A 19,827-nucleotide genomic window follows, 5' to 3' on the forward strand; every position below is an offset into this window, starting at 1 on the left:
CAGATAAAATTACCAGCCTTATTTTAGGTTTCTTTAATGTATTCTTGTCTGATTGTGGCTGACTGTAAAATACTATTGGTCTAGAAGAATGATTGTGAGTTGACAGTGGTTGTGCCTTTTGCCAAACTGGTTAATATTGTCAGATCTCGAGTCTTCCCTCTGCTGTTTTTCAGTGGATGGGTTTTAACTGAACTGTTGTGCTTTGAAACAAGTGAAGCAGAGACCTTGTTTGTCTGTGTTAGAACATGTGCCCTAGCCTTCTAAATATATGAACATAAAGCAAACACATGTGACACAGCAAAACATATTTGGCTTTAACTGTCCTTATTTGGCGAATTTAACATGAGCAATTACTTCACTTAATTCACAGCATTCCTATTAAACCTGTGCAGATGAAGAACAGAGAACAGCATCTACAGTAACATGCCCCCAGATTCTCTTTAATTTGCAGTGGTTCTGGCATTTTCCTACAGGATTGCCCACTAATGCTTGTACCTTTCCACGAAACACTTTTAAGTTTCATGTTTTCTCCTTTTTTTAAGGAATTAGCTAAGAGGACTCCCTCTAAGCATCCTGATCACCCAGCTGTCCAGAATGCTCTGCAGGCAATGAAGACAGTCTGCACAAATATCAACGAGACCAAGAGACAGATGGAGAAACTGGAAGCCCTTGAACAGTTGCAGTCCCACATTGAAGGATGGGAGGTAGGATGCAGGATCAGCAAGCTCCCTGGAAGCTGGAGTTTAGTGACTAATGCTGTATGCAGGGATTTCTGTTTCTTATGTGGTGTGTAAATGCTCTTGAAGGTGTGGGCAGCATCACTGAGGACTTTAGAATTTGGTGTTTATTTTGGGTGTGCAGGCTGCACACAATTTGTAGCAGAACAAATGGATTATGAAAGAAGGAGTGTTAGGGCTAGAATGGACTGACATTTCAAATGGTCAGATCCCCCTTGAAAGACAAATAGATCTAGAAGATGAAATCAGGACTGGTCTAAATAACAGGTTCTTTCTCCATTCCCATAAGCCTTTAGTTTTTCTGGGAGATTTGAAACTTATTTCACTTAGCTTCATATGGATGTTCTGTATAAAAGATAAGGGTTGGATTGGCAAGCATTGGATTGGTCTCTTTGTGTTTGCTCCAGTTTACTCACAGATGTGTTTCTAGTGATATGTTTGTCAGTAGGTGGTTCTGTGTAGGTAGAAGCATTTTCTATGGACAGGAGAAAAATAAGAGAGGGAGAAAACTAGAATGTGAAGCCTGGGGGAAGAGGAGATCTGGAAAATCCAGTAGAAATAGTGGGAAGTCGGGATGTTGTGCAGAAGATTGGCAGCTTATCTTGTGATGATTTTGGCTGAGACCTTGGGTCAGTGGAGCTGGAAGGCTCTGGGAGATTCACCATGGGGAGTCAGGGGTGTTAAACAGCCTCATGGAGAGAGTGGTGTTGGCCTTTAGGGAGGGGGATGTTCGGAGTGTCAGGGCTGATCACTGCCAGCTGAGGACATTTTGTTAGGGGTCATGTCAGCTTCCTCAGGTTTGGACTCCTGGGTGCTCTCCATGACTCTCTTTTGGGTTGTTTTTTATTTTTCATGTATATTTTAAACCTTGCTTGTTTTTTCCCTGAAGGATGTTCTTGGCATCCAGCTAAAGACATGAGAACAACCCAGATATCCAGCTGTGTAATTTTTGGATATCAAGCTCAGCAAGCAAAGTTGTACAGTGTTCTATGTAGCAAGACTTTTAGAAGCTGGTGAAACATTTCAGATTCAATGCAACTCCTGGGTCATCTAGCATCTGGTTTGAACTCTGCAGCTTGAAACATGACTATTAAAGTGTCCATGATGCCATAAATAAAGTGATATCCAGACTCCTTTTTTTTTGTTTTGTTTTGGTGGTTTTTTTGTGGTTTTGTTTGTTTGTTTGTTTGTTTTTAGTTTTGGTTTTTGGTTTTTTGTTTTGTTTTTGTTTGTTTGTTTGGGTTTTGTTTTTGTTTTTTTTCTTTGCTTGTTTTGTTGTGGTGGTGGGTTTTTTTGTTTGTTTGTTTGTTTGTTTTTTTTATTATTGTTTTTTAGGATTTAACTTATCTACAGCAATATTCTGGGGCTAAAAACCCTTTCAAATTTGTTTCTATACAAATTTTTGTAACACAGACACACTCAGCTCAAAATTTCTAAACAGAAGTGTTTTTTTCCTCCCAGTTAGCTGTGGAACATTTCTAAACTGTTCTAGTGGCATATTGAAAGGAAAACTTACTTTATACATCACAGATAGATGGTGGATATAATAATATAAATACCATGATGGTATTTTTTTTTGTAAATGTAAAGAAATTGGAAAAGAAAATTTGTGGAGAAGCTTGAAACTGATTGACAGTGTCTAGTCTTCACAATGCAGGGGTCTTACAAATTAGGACTCTAGAATAAAGGGCTGTGGTTATAAATAACTGCATTTAGTGCTTTCAGATATGTTTCACAGTTTATTCCTAATGAGAAGGGTTCCTAGTTTCTATTTTGGAAAGCTGCAATTCTGAATTAAATACATTTTTGGATTAACAATACAGCGTTACAATTAACAATAAGTCGCAGAGCTGACTGTAGGAGGAAGTCTATAATGCACATTTATGCCTATTTTTAGTTTATGTGATGGCAGTCTCTCCTGTGAAGTAGAAAGTTTCCCTCTTCTGTTAGCATGGGTATGGATTCTGAAGCACTGTATGTATGGTTATATACCATATATGCTTTGCAATAAGGCCTACAGCTTCCAGCTTTTTCAGTCCAAGGATCTAAATTGTCAAAAAGAAGTGAAGATCAGCTTGCTTAGGATCGAGTATTCTACAGAAATAAGACACATAGCCTGAATGTGGGGAGTGTGCCAGCCACGCAGCATGAAGGTTGGTGTCACCTTGTGCCCACGGTTGGGAGCAGGCTCCACCTTGTCTGATGTGTCTCTGTAACCAGACCAGTGGTTTCACTGGTTTCTGTGCCTTTGCACTTCCTTTCAACTGCTCCAGCAGAACATCCCTGCTCTGCTCATCAGCCTGTAGCTGTCAGAGCCACCCTCAGTGTTTCCAGCACGGAGAAAAGCATCGTTTTCCTCCTGCAGAGCCTCGAGAGGCGGGAGCTGTAACTTCACGAAGAGCAGGAGTTGTTCTTCAGAGCAATTTCCTCAGTTCAGCATTTTTTCTTTAACATCTCCCCCCACAGATCTGCGTCTCCCTCTTGAGCACAACCATTCTGTCAGTGTCCTGGCATCACCCTGGGGGCTCTTTGTGAGACACCCTGCAATGAGGGCACCTGTTAAAGTGAACCCAGGCTGGGAAGCCACCAAAGGCCTTGGTGGCTTTGTGTGTGAGCTCTGCTCATCACAGTGAGCTCTGCTCAGATGCATCCTTTTGGAATCCACAGAACCTTTGTAGCTCTCTGTTACGGATTAGTTTCAGTCAGGTCAGTTTGATTCTGGTTAATCCTTCTGGGAAACAAAGATTAGTTTCAAAAAAGGGAAAAGAAAAGTAGAGGATGCGTAAGAAGACCAATTTTTGTATGCAGTGCTTTTGTTTGCTTAGTAAAAAACAAGTCAATATGCCATTTCTACTACATAATTATATTTCTGTGGGCAGAGCTCCTCCCCATAGTGAGTTACTTTTACTGAACAATTGCTACATATCCCCAAATTCTCAAAGTTTAAGTGCCATGGGGAGCAAAATCCCCATCCCAGAACAGCAGGAGTTGGAAGATACATGTTAGTGCTCAGACTGATCAGTCACTTCATAATTGCCTGTAATTTGCAGTTCTGCCAGCTGTGATGTTTTCTTTTTCTTTCTTTCCTTCCCCCCTTCCCTGCAACTTGGTCCCACTTAGAAAGGTGAGAAATTCTGCATTGTCTCTGAAAACATCAGATAAATCTTACTGTGTTTCTTACTATTGAGAAACCTCTCGAAATGTTCTAAATGGGAAGTAGGTAGGCCAACAGCAAACAGGAAATGCATTGACAGTTTAGATACCATCATGATGGGTCTGATGGAAAAATAAAGATTCATAGATTTTAAAGTGAGAAGCAACTGTTTTAGTCATTTGCTTTACTTCCTGCACAAAATAGGTCAGATAATTTTACCCAGTGATGCTTGTGTCAGTAAAAGATTGATTTCAATTACTGATGTCACTGTACTTGTTGCTTTTGCTGTCTTTGGGTGTCTTTTGGAAAATTAGGTACTTGATCTTGAGGTGCTCTGGAGTCTTGATTTCTCCATGGGCAAATCATGTGAGGAAGATGATTTTCTGTTGCACAGTCAGTTGGTTTCTGTTCCTATTTGTGTGTGTTCTAATAGGCTTTTGGGGTCATAATTCTTAAATAAGTGATTTCTCCTGGACATAGTAACAAGTCATTTTCAAAATAACGAGTTCTCTTTTCTGGATGTGTGTTAAGTCTTTCCACAGAATGATTAAAAAACTAAAAGAATATCAGACAGCAGATGGAACTATTGCATCTAGCTAGTTCTTGCATCAGTCTATCCAGAATGTATAGAAAGGCAGATGTGGAACACAAATTAATGCTACATCCATGGCAGCCTTTGAAAGCTCTGGGGTCCCCAGCACAGGAAAGACATGGACCTGTTGGAGCGAGTCCAGAGGAGGCCACAGAGGTGATCAGAGAGCTGGAGCAGCTCTGCTGTGAGGAAAGGGTGAGAGGATTGGGATTGTTCAGCCTGGAGAAGAAGAGAAGCTTCAGGGTGACCTAATTGTGGCCTTCCAGTGCCTGAAGGGAGCTTAGAGGAGAGATGGAGAGGGACTGTTTACAAGGGTGTCAGGACAAGGGGGAATGGCTTCCCACTAACAGAGGGTAAGGTATAGATTAGATATTAGAAAGAAATCCTTCCCTGTGAGGGTGGGGAGGCCCTGGCACAGGTTGCCCAGAGAAGCTGTGGCTGCCCTATCCCTGGAAGTGTCCAAGGCCAGGTTGGATGGGGCTTGGAGCAACCTGGAATAGTGGAAGGTGTCCCTGCCCATGGCAGGGGGTGGAATGAGATGGGCTTTAAGGTCTCTTGCAGCCCAAACCATTCTATGATTCTGTGAAAGAATAGCAGCTTCCTTGTTAACTAAAGAACTGTAGAATCACTTTTCCTAGGAATAATCTCAGTAACAGTTTGGGGAGTAAATGTTCACGAGTGCTCTCCTGTGTTTTTCAGGTTCTGGCTGTGCTCCCAGGCTGCAGTGTCTGAGCATCAGCTCAGGGCCCTGGGATGGCACAGTGTGCAGGGCTTGGCCTCTGCTGCCCATGGCTCTGTGGCCAACTGCTTATAAGGACTCCAGAAAAGAGAGACCTGCATGTCCTCCTAACAAAAGAGCTGGAGAGACACCTCTCTAGTGAAAGGAGTTCTCAGATGGTGGATAGGGATGTGTGTCAGTGTCAGAGCTACCATTACTCTTCTAGAAAGCTTTCCTAAAACATCACCTGTGATGTTTGCAATGGTAGCTCAGGGTATGAAGGGAAGACTCATGGTCTTGAGAGGCTCACAGTACAGCTGCTTTGAGAGTGAAAGATCTCTTCAGGACCACAGTCCCCATTTGTTTAATGGGGAAGATTTATTGTAGTGTATGCAGACTCAAATATTTGTTAGAGGAAACATGATGTGTTTAGCCATGTTAAGAAATTGAGGCGTTCTTCCTTAGGAGTGCATAATTTATTTCACAGTTTAATTGCATGCAGATAAAATAACAGCATTTGTGTACTCAGAAAATAAAGTTAAAAGTAAACAATGTCTCTTTTTTTTATGTTTCAGGGATCAAATCTGACAGATATCTGCACACAGCTCTTGCTGCAAGGGACTTTGTTAAAAATCTCAGCAGGAAACATCCAGGAGAGAATGTTCTTTCTATTTGATAATCTGCTGGTCTATTGCAAGAGGAAATCCAGGTGAGTCCCTCTATATTTTCAGGTTTATAAGGGAACTATTCAGATTTGTCAGGAGAAGGTATGACCAGTTACTGATCATTCCCCATTGCTCTGTAGGGCTGAGTCACAAGTGGGACCTTCCTGTTCTTGACTGTTGCTATTACTTAGGCAATAAGGAAGAGAAATCACTACGTGGTAGATAAATATTCCAGGCAGTAACAGAGTCCCCCCCACAACCCCTGAGAAGTCCAAAGAAAGGAGTTAAAACAGTGCAGCAAAAGCACAGGGTGAGTTGTTACAGCTGAAAAGCTTCCCAGGGCAGATGGGTCTTCAGGAGTGATGTGAAAGTGCCAACTTTCACTTTGTGAGATTATTCTAAGCAGAAGAGGGTGATGTGCAAAATGATCTAAAGCCAAGCAAGGGGAGAGTGGAAGACTAAGAAAACATTACATAGATGCAGGGCCCAGGGGAGTGAGGAAGAGATGAAGATTTGCAAGTTGCTGTCAGTGTTTGCAGCCCACGTGCTCTGTGTGTTGTCTTCCTTTCCTATCCTAGTAACAGTTTGTGCATCGTGCCACCTAAGAAACTGTAATTATTATTAACACCTACTGCTTGTTATTAAAATAGCATTGGCAGAGTGGAGGGCAGCTTGCTTCTGCAGCAATTATACTGTGTTTCAGTTCCTAAGCTTTTCACCTCCACAGCTCCAGTCTCATGTCTTGGTCTGTTCTCAATTTACAATGAATTCTCTGCACTCCCTTCTCCTCTTCCTTCCTTTCCTGTAATATCCTCCTCCTGTTTCAAGTTATGCTTCCTTACTGGTGATGGCCAAGTGGAATGGCAAACCCAGCTAGAAATTCTGTAAAACCAGAATGTTGTCTCCGAAGAAAATTCTCATATCTCAAAATTCCCCCTCCCCTTTTTTTTTTTTCTGTACAGTGGAAAATTTTAGAACCATTAAACTGGGAAAATTAATTTCAGTAATTAAGTTCAGATTTTTTGTGTGTATAATGCTGAATCTATACAACATAAATACAAATTATTAGGTGACATCTACATTAGAAATTATTAGAATGAAATATGTTTGAATTAAATTTAGAAACATATATGCCATTTGATCTTATGTGGCTTTTAATGTTATCTACGTGAAGCATTCTGACTCTGAAATGAAGTAAGGGAGAGGACACATTTCATTTGGACACTTTACCAGATTTGTCAAAATGAAAACTTCTATGTGAAACAGAGTTCAGAAATTTGTGTGTTTTATAGCAGAAAACTATTCCTTAAAAAAACCCCGAACAGTTAATTTGATACTAATCCTTTTCTCCTTCGGAGCTCTTTGAAGCTGTTTTTCTAGTCCTGTTTGTAGTTCAGGTCAGCCTGGCTCCAGCACTGGTCAGGCAGTTTTCCCAGAATACTAAGATTTAGAAAACAAAGTGTTCTGCTGCCTTTTAAGCAGAACTTTCTTTTTGGGCAGGAGACATTACCGAGCTCCTCTGTCATTTGGCTTGATTCTGGAGGAGGCTGGTGTAACACTTGGATTTTCCCAAGGGATCAATATTGTTTATCTTTGTCTGACAGTGCAGCTTGAACTGATGGATGTTCAGAATCTGATTTCCATTAAAAAGCATAATATTTCATTAAGTCTGCTGGGAATTGCCCAATGTAAAAGATATATTTAGATCACTGAATGACTTTAATTTTGGATATTTCTGCTGTCTAGCTGCTATTTATAATTAGCCCAGGATGGAAATCAGTGTCTTTTCCTTCACGCTGTTGTGCCCAGTGGCTGCTTGACAAACAGTGACATGTCAGTGGGACATACCTTAAAAAAACCCCAACCCCCCAAAAAACTGTCTGTCTATTCCTATTTGAGATTGAATAACTTGGTTCTCATCTCACTTGTACTGTACTAACTTGTAGAAATCGCTGGAAGCAGAATTCAGGCCTCAATCTTTGATAAGTAGTCAATGCAGCATTCAAATCTGGACATATTTTTTCACAATATTGTAAGTTAGGAGTAGTGTTGTCGAGACCACTGTAAGCTCTGTTTAGGACTGGAATTAGATCTGTGATTTTAGCTCTAAGACTGCAATCACTCTTTCTGCAGAAGCTTAGGGAAGTCTGGCAGACTGATGACATAGATTTTCAGGGCTGGGTATTGTATTTTTGTTTTTAGCAGGATCACAGACTGCTGTTTAAATTGAATCCTGATGTCAAGAACAATATGTTTCATGTGGGGAAATAAGCAGAGAGTTTAAAGGGTTTCCCTAGAGCTGCCAGGACAGCTTTTCTTTTAACTTCCACAGTCATCTTTAGGAAATGATCCAGCAGCTCCAAGATCTCAGTCCCTGTCAGCCTGACTGGATGTAAATATGTGGTCATCACCAAACATGTATTTGTCACTCAAGCTAGTTGTAAAAGAAAAAAATGTTTGGGAGAACTTGGTGATTCTCCTCTCACCTCAGTTTATCATAGGTATTTAACTCTGACAAGAAATTTTCTCCCCTGCTGTTTTTAATTGCAATATTCTTTGAATCTTGTGAGCTCCTGGCAAGTTGCCCCAGCATTCCCTTCACTGACCAGAGTTTGGACACCTGCCACCTCCTAATGACCATTGACCACTTGTGTTTTGGTTCACATAGCGGGGTTGTTCTTGGATATTAAAGCTCAGCAGGTGTCACTTGGATAGTTTTAAACCTGTTCTAGACATAAAAATCAGAGACTGCTTTGTTAATATACATGTTACACCGTTTGCTTATGTGTTGCTAACAGTCTAAATCCTAATTGCAGAGTTACTGGGAAAAAAACATCTAAAAGGACAAAGTCGATCAACGGGTCCCTTTATATCTTCAGGGGCCGAATAAACACAGAAGTCATGGAGGTAGAGAATGTGGAAGATGGAACAGGTAAGAGACCAAATATTGTCTTTTAACAACACAGTAAGTTTAGATCTTGTGTTGGAAGTTGGTGCAGAAGTCCTTGTCCATCTCCTTTAATGAAATCTGAAGTAATCTGTGGAACTTGTGGTGCCTTCATTGTTGGACCAACTTACATGACTGAAAGACTGGATGTGCTTTCAGGCACTAGTCCTTCATTCTGAAATGACCTTATGAAGAATTTGCAGAAGCTTGTCTATTTTTACTCCTTATCCAAGTTAATTTAATAAAAGATACTTTTATCTCCATTCCATCCTTTATTTTCTTACATCTTAAGCCATTACAGCTATAATAATAGATCTTCTGGATCTTCTTCTCATTTAGAATGTTACTAAATATTAGTCTTAGCATCAAATCAGTAGCATGGAATGTGACCATGAACAAAGTGTGGGAATGGCAGTTGTGTTTTGATTCTTGTGTCCTGACACAGGCAGGAAGACTGAGTGGCTTTCTGATTTCATCCACACCAGCCCCTGCTCCTGTTTTAAATGGTCAGGAATTAATATTAGGTCCTTTAAACAGCTCACACCTAAAGAGTTCCCACGTCCTGTGGACAAAAGTCCTTAGAGTGCAAGAAGTTAGTGTGTGCCCAGAAAACTCAGAACAAATAACCTGAACAAACATCATAAACTTTTTCACCGATGTCATTGTATTTAAAACACTTAAGTTCTTCTTCTGAGGTGAAATCATCAAGTGTCACCGGTAGGACTGAAGCATTCAGTCAGTTTGAGCAGCCTTTTGACACTTGTACTTCCAGAGGGGTGAGCACTGCAGGTCCCATGGGCAGTCAGGGAGAACACCTCAGAAATCCAGGTCTTCACAGAAGGCAGTTTTACTGACCCTGTCCCCCCCAGTTGGTTGGTGGAAGGAGCAGAACCTTCTGTTCACCCTGTGCTTTGTGCTTTGGCCTCTTGCAGCAGATTATCACAGCAACGGCTACACGGTGACAAACGGCTGGAAGATACACAACACAGCCAAAAACAAGTGGTTTGTCTGCATGGCCAAGACTGCAGAGGACAAACAGAAATGGCTGGATGCCATAATCAAGGAAAGGGAGCAGAGAGAGAGTAAGTGGATGGTGGGTTTTGTACTGCAAAGGAGAAATGTGTATGCATGTAGACGGACCTGAGAGAAAGAGAAAAGCTTGCACTTGTTCCTCCATGGGCAGAATTAAAACCTATCCTTAATGACAAAGAACAGGAATTGAGAATAAATATTTCTGAACGTGTGCTTTGGGGTTTTTATGGACTTGTGTCAGTAAATTTATCCAATATTTTCATTTACCAGAGCCAATTTCTTTGAATTGAATTGCTGTGAAAATATTACATCTAATCAATTTAATTTTTTGGTCTTCTAATTTGTTGGTCTTTTATTTGTAAAGAAGATAAAATTGTATTGCATTTCTCAGTAAAAGGAAAGAAGAAACTCCATCTTGCAGCCTGTTTCCTGATGAAGTGAGACAAACCCATTCTCACAAACTTGGCCTTCATGATCTTTCAGTGGGACGGTTCCTGGAGAAGAACCCTAGAAATCCCAGCCCTTGGAAGTGTCCAAGGCCAGGTTGGACGGGGCTTGGAGCAACCTGGTCTAGTGGAAGGTGTCCCTGCCCATGGCAGGGGGTGGAACAAGATGAGCTTTAAGGTCCCTTCCAACCCAAACCAGCGTGTGGTTCTGTGAGACACTACACTTAGACTGGGAACAATGGCAAAGGGATGCAGATACTCGTTACTTTTATCTGTAACTTTTTATCTTGAAACAGTGTCATACAATAGAAACAAACTCACAAAACCCAGGATCGGGTGTGTTGAAAGTTCTGGGTTCCTTTAAAAGTCAGAACTGTCCTTCCCAAGTGAACCTGTTGTCCTGTTTGCCCTGTGGGAACAATAATAGCTCCTCGCCAGAGAAAATTCCAGTTGTTTTAAGACATTAAAAATGTCTTAAAATAAGTGGACCTTTAGAAGTGGTTCCCCTCTCTGCACACACAGCTACATTAAAGATGTAATGGCTCATTTTATGCTACAATCCTTTCCATCTACTTTGCTAAACTCAAAGCACATTACAGTGTTGTTACCATAGGATATAAAACATTTATAACCTACTTTGTCAGATATAAACCCCAATACACCTTCTGATAATAGCAAATGTAGATTGGGCATGGTGTAAATTGGAAAGAACTACCTGAAGGCAACATGGAAAATCAGTTTTGTTTTATCCTCATTGGTCTACTGAAAGGATCCTGATCTTCCAAGTCATATATTTTTTAATAAAATACATTGCTTGGCTCTTACCCTCAGAGTGTTAAATCGTCTCCCTAAGAGAGTCTCCATTTCACAGTGAGTTTGTGCTTTGGGAGGTCACAGTGTCCTGTGGGATTTCCCATGTGTCAAGTAAGGTGTGTGAGGGGAGAGATGGTTCAATAAGCAGTAAAAAGACAGGACTTGAAAAACAGACCATATTTAAACATGGGCCTTGCTGGAGAATGTGGGGAGGTGACTGAAATATAAATACCAGGAAGGGAAAAGACCTGTTCATGAATAGGAGGTTTCTCAAGGTTTTCCGTGCAACATTGACCAGGAAGAGTGGGTTTTCTGATGCTTCTTGTCATATAGTTTTATGATGCAGGTGATGACAGGCATTTGGGATAAGCATAGATATTCTGACAGAGATTCCAGGCTTTATTGGAAAATATCCTTTGGATCAGAGTACTTGCAGAGTCATATAGTTATCAGTGTTTGGATTAGAAAGCTTGGTGAGATTCCCATTTCTGTAGGATGAGTTGGGTAGAATGTGCATTCCAGGCTGCCATTTCCATGGGGGAGCCTCAGGAATTCAGGGATGTGAGAGCAGCAGGGAACATGTCCTGTTACACAGGCCTGCTTTCTGTCACGAGTCCACATTGTGAATTGGCCTGAGCTCCACGTGCAGCACTCACAGTGAGTTGGACCAGTGCTGGGGAAGAAGAGGATGGAAGAATAATGGCAATAAGCCAGGGGGTTTGTGGAGCCAAAACCTTTAGCCAGATAATGGACACATAAAGGAGATACTGTGTTTGAATGACAAAATATTGTGCAAGTCTAATTTCTGGAATGTGCATTTCAAGCCTCTAAAACAAATGCATTAAGTGTTTTCAAAAAGCTAGAAAGCAGCTCTGAGGGCTCAGAAGGTTATTGATCCATTTCAGTATCTTGCCATAAAACAACAGGATTTATCTGCAGTTAGGATGAACTCCTCTTCCTAAAAAATGTACAGGTTTCCTTTTGTAGTCTTACACTGATCACTTAAATTCTGTCTAATGTCCATCTCTGTAAAAATTAGGCATGTAAGTACAGGACCACTTCAGGCTGCCTGTTTTCAGGCCAGTCTTGGCGTTGTCTACAATCCGTGCCTCTGTTTTGGACTCCAGAGTTGCCCAGATGTACAAATTCTGGAGTAACTTTGCCAGAAAACTAAGCTATGTGTTTGGACTAGAAAAGACAAAACATCTACAGCAGCAAAACAGCTTTTGTCATGTGCTGTCCTCCTAAAGCAATTTGCAAATCTAAAGGGAAGAGGGCCAGAAAATGCCAGTTATGAGGATAGTTGTAATGTAGACACCTGCTGTTTTCAGAAACTGTCCTCCTGCCTGTAGCAATTTTCAAGTTAACATGAGCTGTGTGGGAACTCATACAAAGTGAATGTGAAATGTTCTTTATATCCAATTATCTTTTATTCTTTAAATCATGCAATATTTCTTTCAATGACTGGGTAATATGATTGTCAAACTCTATTTTTAGCCTAAAGGTATTAGTAAAAAGGCTAATTAAGAAAGGAAAAGAAAATAATGTTCCTCTCTAGTTTTGATTTATTCACAGATGTGAATTTGATTTCAGCAGTTTGTATTTTTGGCTTCAAGTAATAGAACACTCAGAAAGTCTTCTGCTCTTTCAAATATCCAGATGCTTGAATGATGCCTTTAACAAGTCTTATGCTTGAGGTTATTTCAGGTGCACAGGTGAACCTGCAACAGGAAATCAGTTTCAGAGGGTTGAGAATCACAGAATCAGAGAATGGTTTGGATTGGAAGGGACCTTAAAGGCCATGTAGTTCAGTCCCCCAGGGGCAGGGACACCTTCCACTAGCCCAGGTTGCTCCAAGCCCTGTCCAGCCTGGCCTTAGACACTCCCAGGGATGGGGCAGCCACAGCTTCTCTGGGCAACCTGTGCCGGGGCCTCCCCACCCTCATAGGGAAGAATTTCTTCCTACTATCCAATATAAACCTTCCCTCTTCAGTTTAAAGCCTTGTCCTACCAATACATGCACTTGTCCCCAGTCCCTCTCCAGCTCTCTCAGAGCCCCTTTAGGCCCTGCAAGGGGCTCTCAGGTCTCCCCAGAGCCTTCTCTTCTCCAGGTGAACCCCCCCCAGCTCTCCCAGCCTGGCTCCAGAGCAGAGGGGCTCCAGCCCTCAGAGCATCTCCATGGCCTTCCCTGGACTTGCTCCAGCAGCTCCATGTTGTTCCTGTGCTGTTCCCCAGGGCTGGAGGCAGCTCTGCAGGGGGGGGTCTCACCTGAGGGGGCAGAGGGGCAGAATCCCCCCCCTCCCCTGCTGCCCACGCTGTGGGATCAGCCCAGCACACATGGATGGGGCACATCCAGCCTCTCACCCACCAGCACCCCCCAAGCCTTCTTCCCAGGCTGCTTTCAATCCATTCTTCTCCCAGCCTGTGTTGGTGCTTGGGGTTGCCCTGGCCCACAAGTTGAAAGCTGCTTTTTGAAATGGAGAAGAAAAGCTGCGTCTCAGTGGTGCTAAACTCACCAGTGACAGTTTTGTACCCAGATAAAAAATGACCTAATTTCCCCCTTAAATGGAAAATAAGTCAGTTAATTTTTGTGTTTCCTCCATTTTTTGCTGTTGGCTCAGCTTTTGGCTTTGAGCAAATGCTTTATCTGATGTTAAAGATCTAAAGGAATTTCTGCTTTGTATTCCAGGTTTGAAACTGGGAATGGAGAGGGATGCATATGTCATGATTGCAGAGAAGGGAGAGAAGCTTTACCAAATGATGATGAGCAAGAAAGTGAACCTTATCAAAGACAGGAGGAGAAAATTAAGTACTGTTCCCAAGTGCTTTCTTGGCAAGTAAGTGGCATTTCGACTGAAAAGGTCCTTTCATGCCAATTAAAATAATGGACTGGATATTCTGGGGATGGCATTGTGACGTCAGATCAGGTGTGTTTTGGTGCAGCTTCATTAAAAAAACCCTAAGCCCCATTACAGTTGTGTTTATTAAAATTAACCATTGTTTTCTGCTTTACACCATGCACATTACACCATGCGACAGCTCACTGTTGTACACTAACTCAGAACTGCTGCAGGGCAGCAAAAGGAGTGAGGAAAAAACCCTCAACTCCCACAGGCTTGAGGCTGTTGGTGGCCTAACCTGTATCCTCTTGTGTATACAACCAGTGCTTTCCAGGTGATGTTTAAATCCAGCAGAGCTGTGCAAGTCTCAGGATTTAATTTAGCAGTTTCCTTTCTGTTGGTGTAACGGACACAAATGAAATTTTGTGCACCAGGTGACCTGATATGTTTGTTAGAAGTATAGGGCTGTACTGGCTGGGAAAACCCTCCTCGATTCAGGCTAGATATTACAAAATAATGACTAATTCTGAGGGATGACATGTATGAGGCAGCAGAGGAGAGACCCTGTGGGCGACCAGTCAGCAGCTGGAAAGGGCAGCAGTGGGGGAATGTCCTGCTTGGCACATGGGGAGACGCAGGAGCTGCTGACCTGAGAAGACTTTTCCACTTCAGCTGCTCATGATTGAAGTGATCAGCTGTGGAAGAAAACAAGAGTTCCAAGAGGCAGAGTATCCCCTCATTTCTCTTCCCTCCCCTGGTCTCCCCAGGGCAGTTTGCAGCAGCATTCCCTGTGTACAGGGGGTGGAAATGTCTCCCTGCCTGACAGGAGGCAGGCTGGGAGCATAGGCTGGTGACACTTCAGCTAGAAAAAAAGTATCTTGATTTTTGGAGAATCAGTTGCTTTTTAGTTCTTCACACACATGCCCCCACCCTCCCAGGTGATCTTGGATTAAAAGTGAAACCTTTTAGATCTGACAGGGCATTTCCCATTTTCCATGCAACAAGAAGTACCAGATCAGGAACTTATGTTCTTCCAGTGCTGTTATGTATGAGTCTGTTGTGGATTCCGTGATATTTTACTCAGTTTCAAGTCTTATCCAGGATTTCCTGCTACTCCCCCTGCTTTTGAAATGTCTGTTTTCTTACAGTCTGTCCTGCTCAGTGCCCTCAGTTTGCTTGACAGCCACCTACCTTCCAGTAGTGAGGACCTGACCTAACTTTACCTATGGCTAACTGAGCCCAGACTGAGATACCTGCAGGTGTCCTGATCTCTGACAAAAGGATTATTTCTCTTGATGCTCCATCCTTCCCCACAGCAAATAACTCTGCTGATATCTTTTCAGCAGTCACTTGTTGGTACAGTCCTGGGAAGTTGAGTGGAACTCAAGGAGTGCATTCCAGTCATGACTGGCAGATTTTGTATCATTCCCAGAGCTTTCCCTGGACAATGCATATTGGCTGTGACCTGGGGTTCTTTTGCAGATGCTCCTACCTAAGGGAGTCACTGATAACTGGGAGATGGTGTCCTAACTTGCATGGCAGCACTAGGAAGAGAAGATACTCAGTTATCCTGGAGAGCTGTTTAGGACAAGATGGGAAAACAAATCAGGCTTTGCCATCCACTCTTTGAGTTGATGGTTTTTTAGAAACAGTGTGGCATATTCCTTGAGAACCTCTTGGAATGTTTCAGGATTTACAAAGCCTTCAGAGCAAATGGTTACTGATTTTACTTCTGAATCAGATGTCAGAGTAGTCTTAGAGTAGCTCTTAAGAAAACCATCCCATGGCTGGGAAGCTCCAAGGCTGTGAGAAAAGTGCTCAGGTATTTTCCTTTCTCTGCTCTCCGTTTCAGACTTTAAGAAGACTGCCTTACATTTACATTCCAGATAAACTCCAGAGACACAGTTCCAAATAGAAGCAGCAGGAAAGCTAACGGGGTAGCTTCCACCGAAGTTTTGAGCAACTATTTAAGTGCTGTAAACTGCCTGATGGGGAACTGTAGAGACCCTGGGCATCCCCCTGGGCATCCCCCGTGGCTGTGCTCACTGGCAGCAGGGCTGTGCTGGGGCCCTGCACAGCGTGTCTGCCTTGTGTCCTCAGTAGTGAGGGTGGAGGGTCATTCTTACTTCTCCTCCCTCTGCAGTTTATATTCTGTTTCAGCTTTTAAATACTTCTAGAAACAGTTCTGAATCACTGAGAAATTGAGAATGAGCTTTCCTTAGGAGACAGAGTCTGACTCATCACTACTGTGGCTTTGGGAGTTTTACAAAACTCTGCTGGTTTCCATGGGATTCCCCTGGCATAGCTGAATAGATTCTGCTGCTTTTTCTACACCATGACAGCTACAGAGTAGCCCCTCAGCAAACTAAAGTTTTCAGTCCTGAAGCTTTTTTAGTTATTCTAAAGACAAAATGCAAATACTACCTACAGCTTAGATGAGTCAGCACTGATAAATATGAAGAGACTAAAAATACTTCATTCAGAGCCCACAAGCAGAGACCTGGATACTGGCTTTGCTAAGCAGCAGCACTCTGCATGTTGGCAAGCACCCAAGTGTTTTATTGAACTCACATTTCCCATATGTTGCTCTACTTTCATATACTCCTTTTGTTCTTCTCTATGACTTTAACACATTTCTAGTATAATTGCTAATTAACCTGGCAAACAGCTCAGTCCCCTGGGGCTCTGACAGGGCTGGATTCATCAGGCTTGCCATGGTCGTTTTTTGTACTTACTGTTTCTAATGAGTAACATCCTACGTATCTATCAATTTTTGGCTTTTATTTTGCCCATATGGGCCTCTCACCTCTCGCTCTGCCCCTCACCAGAGAGAGGGTTTGTTTCGTGCTGCACGAGCAGACAGACTGAGCATCTTTTGTCTATAAATTAGAAGCATGATGTATGTATCTGCCAGGCACCACCTCCAGAAAATGACCTTAAATTAACCTGTCAGTGGGACTTGTGCTGTGTGTTACTGCTCTGTGCTTGAATTCAGTAGGTTGGATCTTCTGTCCTAAGTCCTACTGTGATTCCATTAAAACCAATGCAGTCACACCACAGGGCTGGGGGCAGAAATCAGACCCAGTGAAGAAAGGTGAGCATGTGTAACTAAGTCAAACCACAAACACTGCTTGGAGAGGGGTAGCTTGGAAAGAAGTAGCTGGGAAGTGAGAATATCCTACTATTGAACTTGTCTGTAAGGTCAACAGTTAATCTTGCTTTCCTTTTTCCCCATGGGTATCTGGACTGCTCCATAAAATAAGGATTTGCAGCATCTTTATAGATCCAACCAAGTTGTCCTTCCTTTTGTTTGCACACTAACTATGAGCTAAGGGGAATGGTGGGGAAAGTCTGGATCTTCTGCAGAGCATTTCCTCCAGAAATGGAGGAAACCAAACCACGTAGAGGTACCATTGCTTACAACAGTTTTCACACTTGCTCCAAGGAGAGAGTCTCCATGGCTGGATGATGATTGCAGGGCAGGTCCCTGCTGTCACCCAGAGCTCAGTGTTTGTTCTGCTCCCCTTTGCAGCGAGTTCGTGTCCTGGCTCACGGAGATTGGAGAGATAAGCAAACCAGAGGAAGGGGTCAACCTGGGGCAGGCACTGCTGGAAAATGGAATCATTCATCATGGTGAGTGTGCTGTGCCATAAAGAGATGTCAGATTTCAGTAGTGCCCTGGAAACGGGGGTGGAAAATTGTCCATAGCTGTTCACATGGTGTTCAGATACTTTCGTGTGCCATACCCTTAAAATCCTCTAAATGTTTAATGATTTGGGGGATTAATGAGTGGGAAAATATATGCCACAAAACCAGGACTTATTTGGTATCCTGAAAATATTTATGTCTGCAGTTGCTTGATTTCTCTGCAACATCTTAGTTGGAGACTATATCAGGTGTACGTTCCTTTGTACTGTGTGTGTTTGAAAATCTGTAGCAGTCCATAAACACAGGTTTGCACAGTGAGACATCAGCAACCCAGAGGAGAGTGGAGCAGTGCTCTTTTGGAACAGGGCTCCAGGTGATGGGTCATTCTAATGAGGCTGCTCATCATAAAAGGGAGGAGATGATGGAGGGTTTGTGTTTCCAGCTCTTTTGGCTAGAGTGTCTCTTTAAAATAGTGAGAGACCATATTTGTTCATCTCACCCACCTTGAAGTGCTGTGGTGAGGGGTGTTTTAGAAGAGAAGGATAGAGCATCCAAAAGTGCTGCATGACTAAAGGATACTTGCTGGAAAATTGTCTGTGCTATCTGCATTTCTACTAAAAGGTCCTTCTCCAGATTGCATTGTTTAAATTCAGATTTCTCCCACTTTATGCAGACAGAGCAACATAGTCCTATTCTAGTTAAACACCAAATACCCCAGTTTCAGCATTCAGGTGAGTTTAGCTGCAAAATGCACATCAAAGGAATACTGTAGATGGGTGTTAAGCCACCACTGCTCTACATTTTTGTAGTCTCTTGGAAACCAATTTAAATAGGGGAGGCATTTAATTAGGCCAGTCTTGCTTTAACCTCTTGGTTACTCAGCAGCACAGACTTGTCTTTCAGGTAACAATAACACTGTTAGGAAATTATGTCTGTTATCTTACTTTAATTAACACATAGAGAACTCTATTGTAAGCAGTCCCTTAGTCCTTCGTGCACATACACTTCCACCCACGGGTACCAAGACAAACTTTCAGGCACATTGAGACTTTAAAGAGTTTTGAGCATGAGCTCAAAAGCACTGAACACTTTTGAGTGCTTGGCCCTAGCTGTGGTTTTGGAGAACTGGAACACTCTGGCTCCAGTGTGGGGATCCCTCTTTGGATGAGGAATGCTCTTTGGCACTCACAGCCTGACTTGCCTACATTCTGAATGTGCACATATGCACAGCTGGGGAAAAAAAGGTCTCTTGAGACTTGTTATTTCATGGTGACTGTTTACCTTGCCATAAATTCATACTTTGACACTTTCATCAGTGTTCTTTTTCTCTAAACACAACTTTGCAGTTCAGAGTTGTGCAGAGTTCCTGATGTAAGTGTCTTCAATGACAGTTACTGTTAGACATTGGAAGGTATTTGTAATGCTGCATTTACTCAAGGGAATATCCCTTGAGATTTTGGTAAATCATTAACATGAAACTATCCCATTATGTGTCTCCTAATGTAGCAAGAACTGAAAATATAAGCACCATAATGAAACCCTTACCCCCATTCTGCATTATGAAGTTTCTTTTATCTTTTTTTTTTCACTTGGCAGAACATTACTGTCAGGTGAAACCCCCTCAGCCTGCCTGAGAAGCAGAGCCATAGGAGATTGTTCTCAGTCACCCAGTGGAGCCAGTTTTCTCAGGTTAATTGGACTTGAGTAAGATGCATCTTAAATACTGTAAATCCATGTTTTCTCTCAGTTCATCAAAGGCTGCATCCAAAATATTCAAGGGTGCTGCAGCACACAGATTGGCCATAGTTTTGGGAAGATTGCAGTGACTAAGCTATCCCACCTTACCTGCTCTTCTCCAGATTTCTTCCTCCTTCTCTGTATTGTTGGAACTAATCTCCATTAAATTAAGCTGGGAATAATGTCATTTCTCTAGGGTACATAATACATACTCTTCAGAAAATTACAGACACCAGTGAATGCTTAGCTGGTATCTCAGTACTAACTGGCCAATAAAGAACATGGTGGGGGGAAAGAAAAGACTGATTTTGATTGTCATGCTGATGCTCTAGTTTCAGACAAGCACCAGTTTAAGAACGAGCAGGTGATGTACAGGTTTCGCTACGATGACGGAACGTACAAGCCAAGGAGTGAACTGGAAGACATCGTGTCCAAGGTTTGTATTGTCATTCTTGGCTGGAACCTCGTGATCTGCATCAGGTTTGCTGTGCCTCTGGA

At 42.4% G+C, this 19,827-nt stretch overlaps 1 protein-coding gene across 3 annotated transcripts in view; it reads left to right on the forward strand.

Annotated features, from left to right (window-relative positions):
• Positions 1 to 19,827, forward strand: part of PREX1 (phosphatidylinositol-3,4,5-trisphosphate dependent Rac exchange factor 1) — a 144,792-nt gene that overhangs the window by 78,680 nt on the left and 46,285 nt on the right. For all 3 annotated transcript variants that reach the window (XM_064674254.1, XM_064674255.1, XM_064674256.1), the window contains exons 6-12: positions 543 to 704; positions 5,777 to 5,910; positions 8,683 to 8,798; positions 9,746 to 9,895; positions 13,794 to 13,941; positions 17,477 to 17,577; positions 19,662 to 19,765. In XM_064674254.1, the coding sequence (XP_064530324.1) occupies positions 543 to 704; positions 5,777 to 5,910; positions 8,683 to 8,798; positions 9,746 to 9,895; positions 13,794 to 13,941; positions 17,477 to 17,577; positions 19,662 to 19,765 (915 nt within the window). The remainder of the gene's footprint in view (positions 1 to 542; positions 705 to 5,776; positions 5,911 to 8,682; positions 8,799 to 9,745; positions 9,896 to 13,793; positions 13,942 to 17,476; positions 17,578 to 19,661; positions 19,766 to 19,827) is intronic.

Source organism: Pseudopipra pipra, chromosome 17 (genome assembly GCF_036250125.1).
Source record: "Pseudopipra pipra isolate bDixPip1 chromosome 17, bDixPip1.hap1, whole genome shotgun sequence".
Lineage (NCBI taxonomy): Eukaryota > Metazoa > Chordata > Aves > Passeriformes > Pipridae > Pseudopipra > Pseudopipra pipra.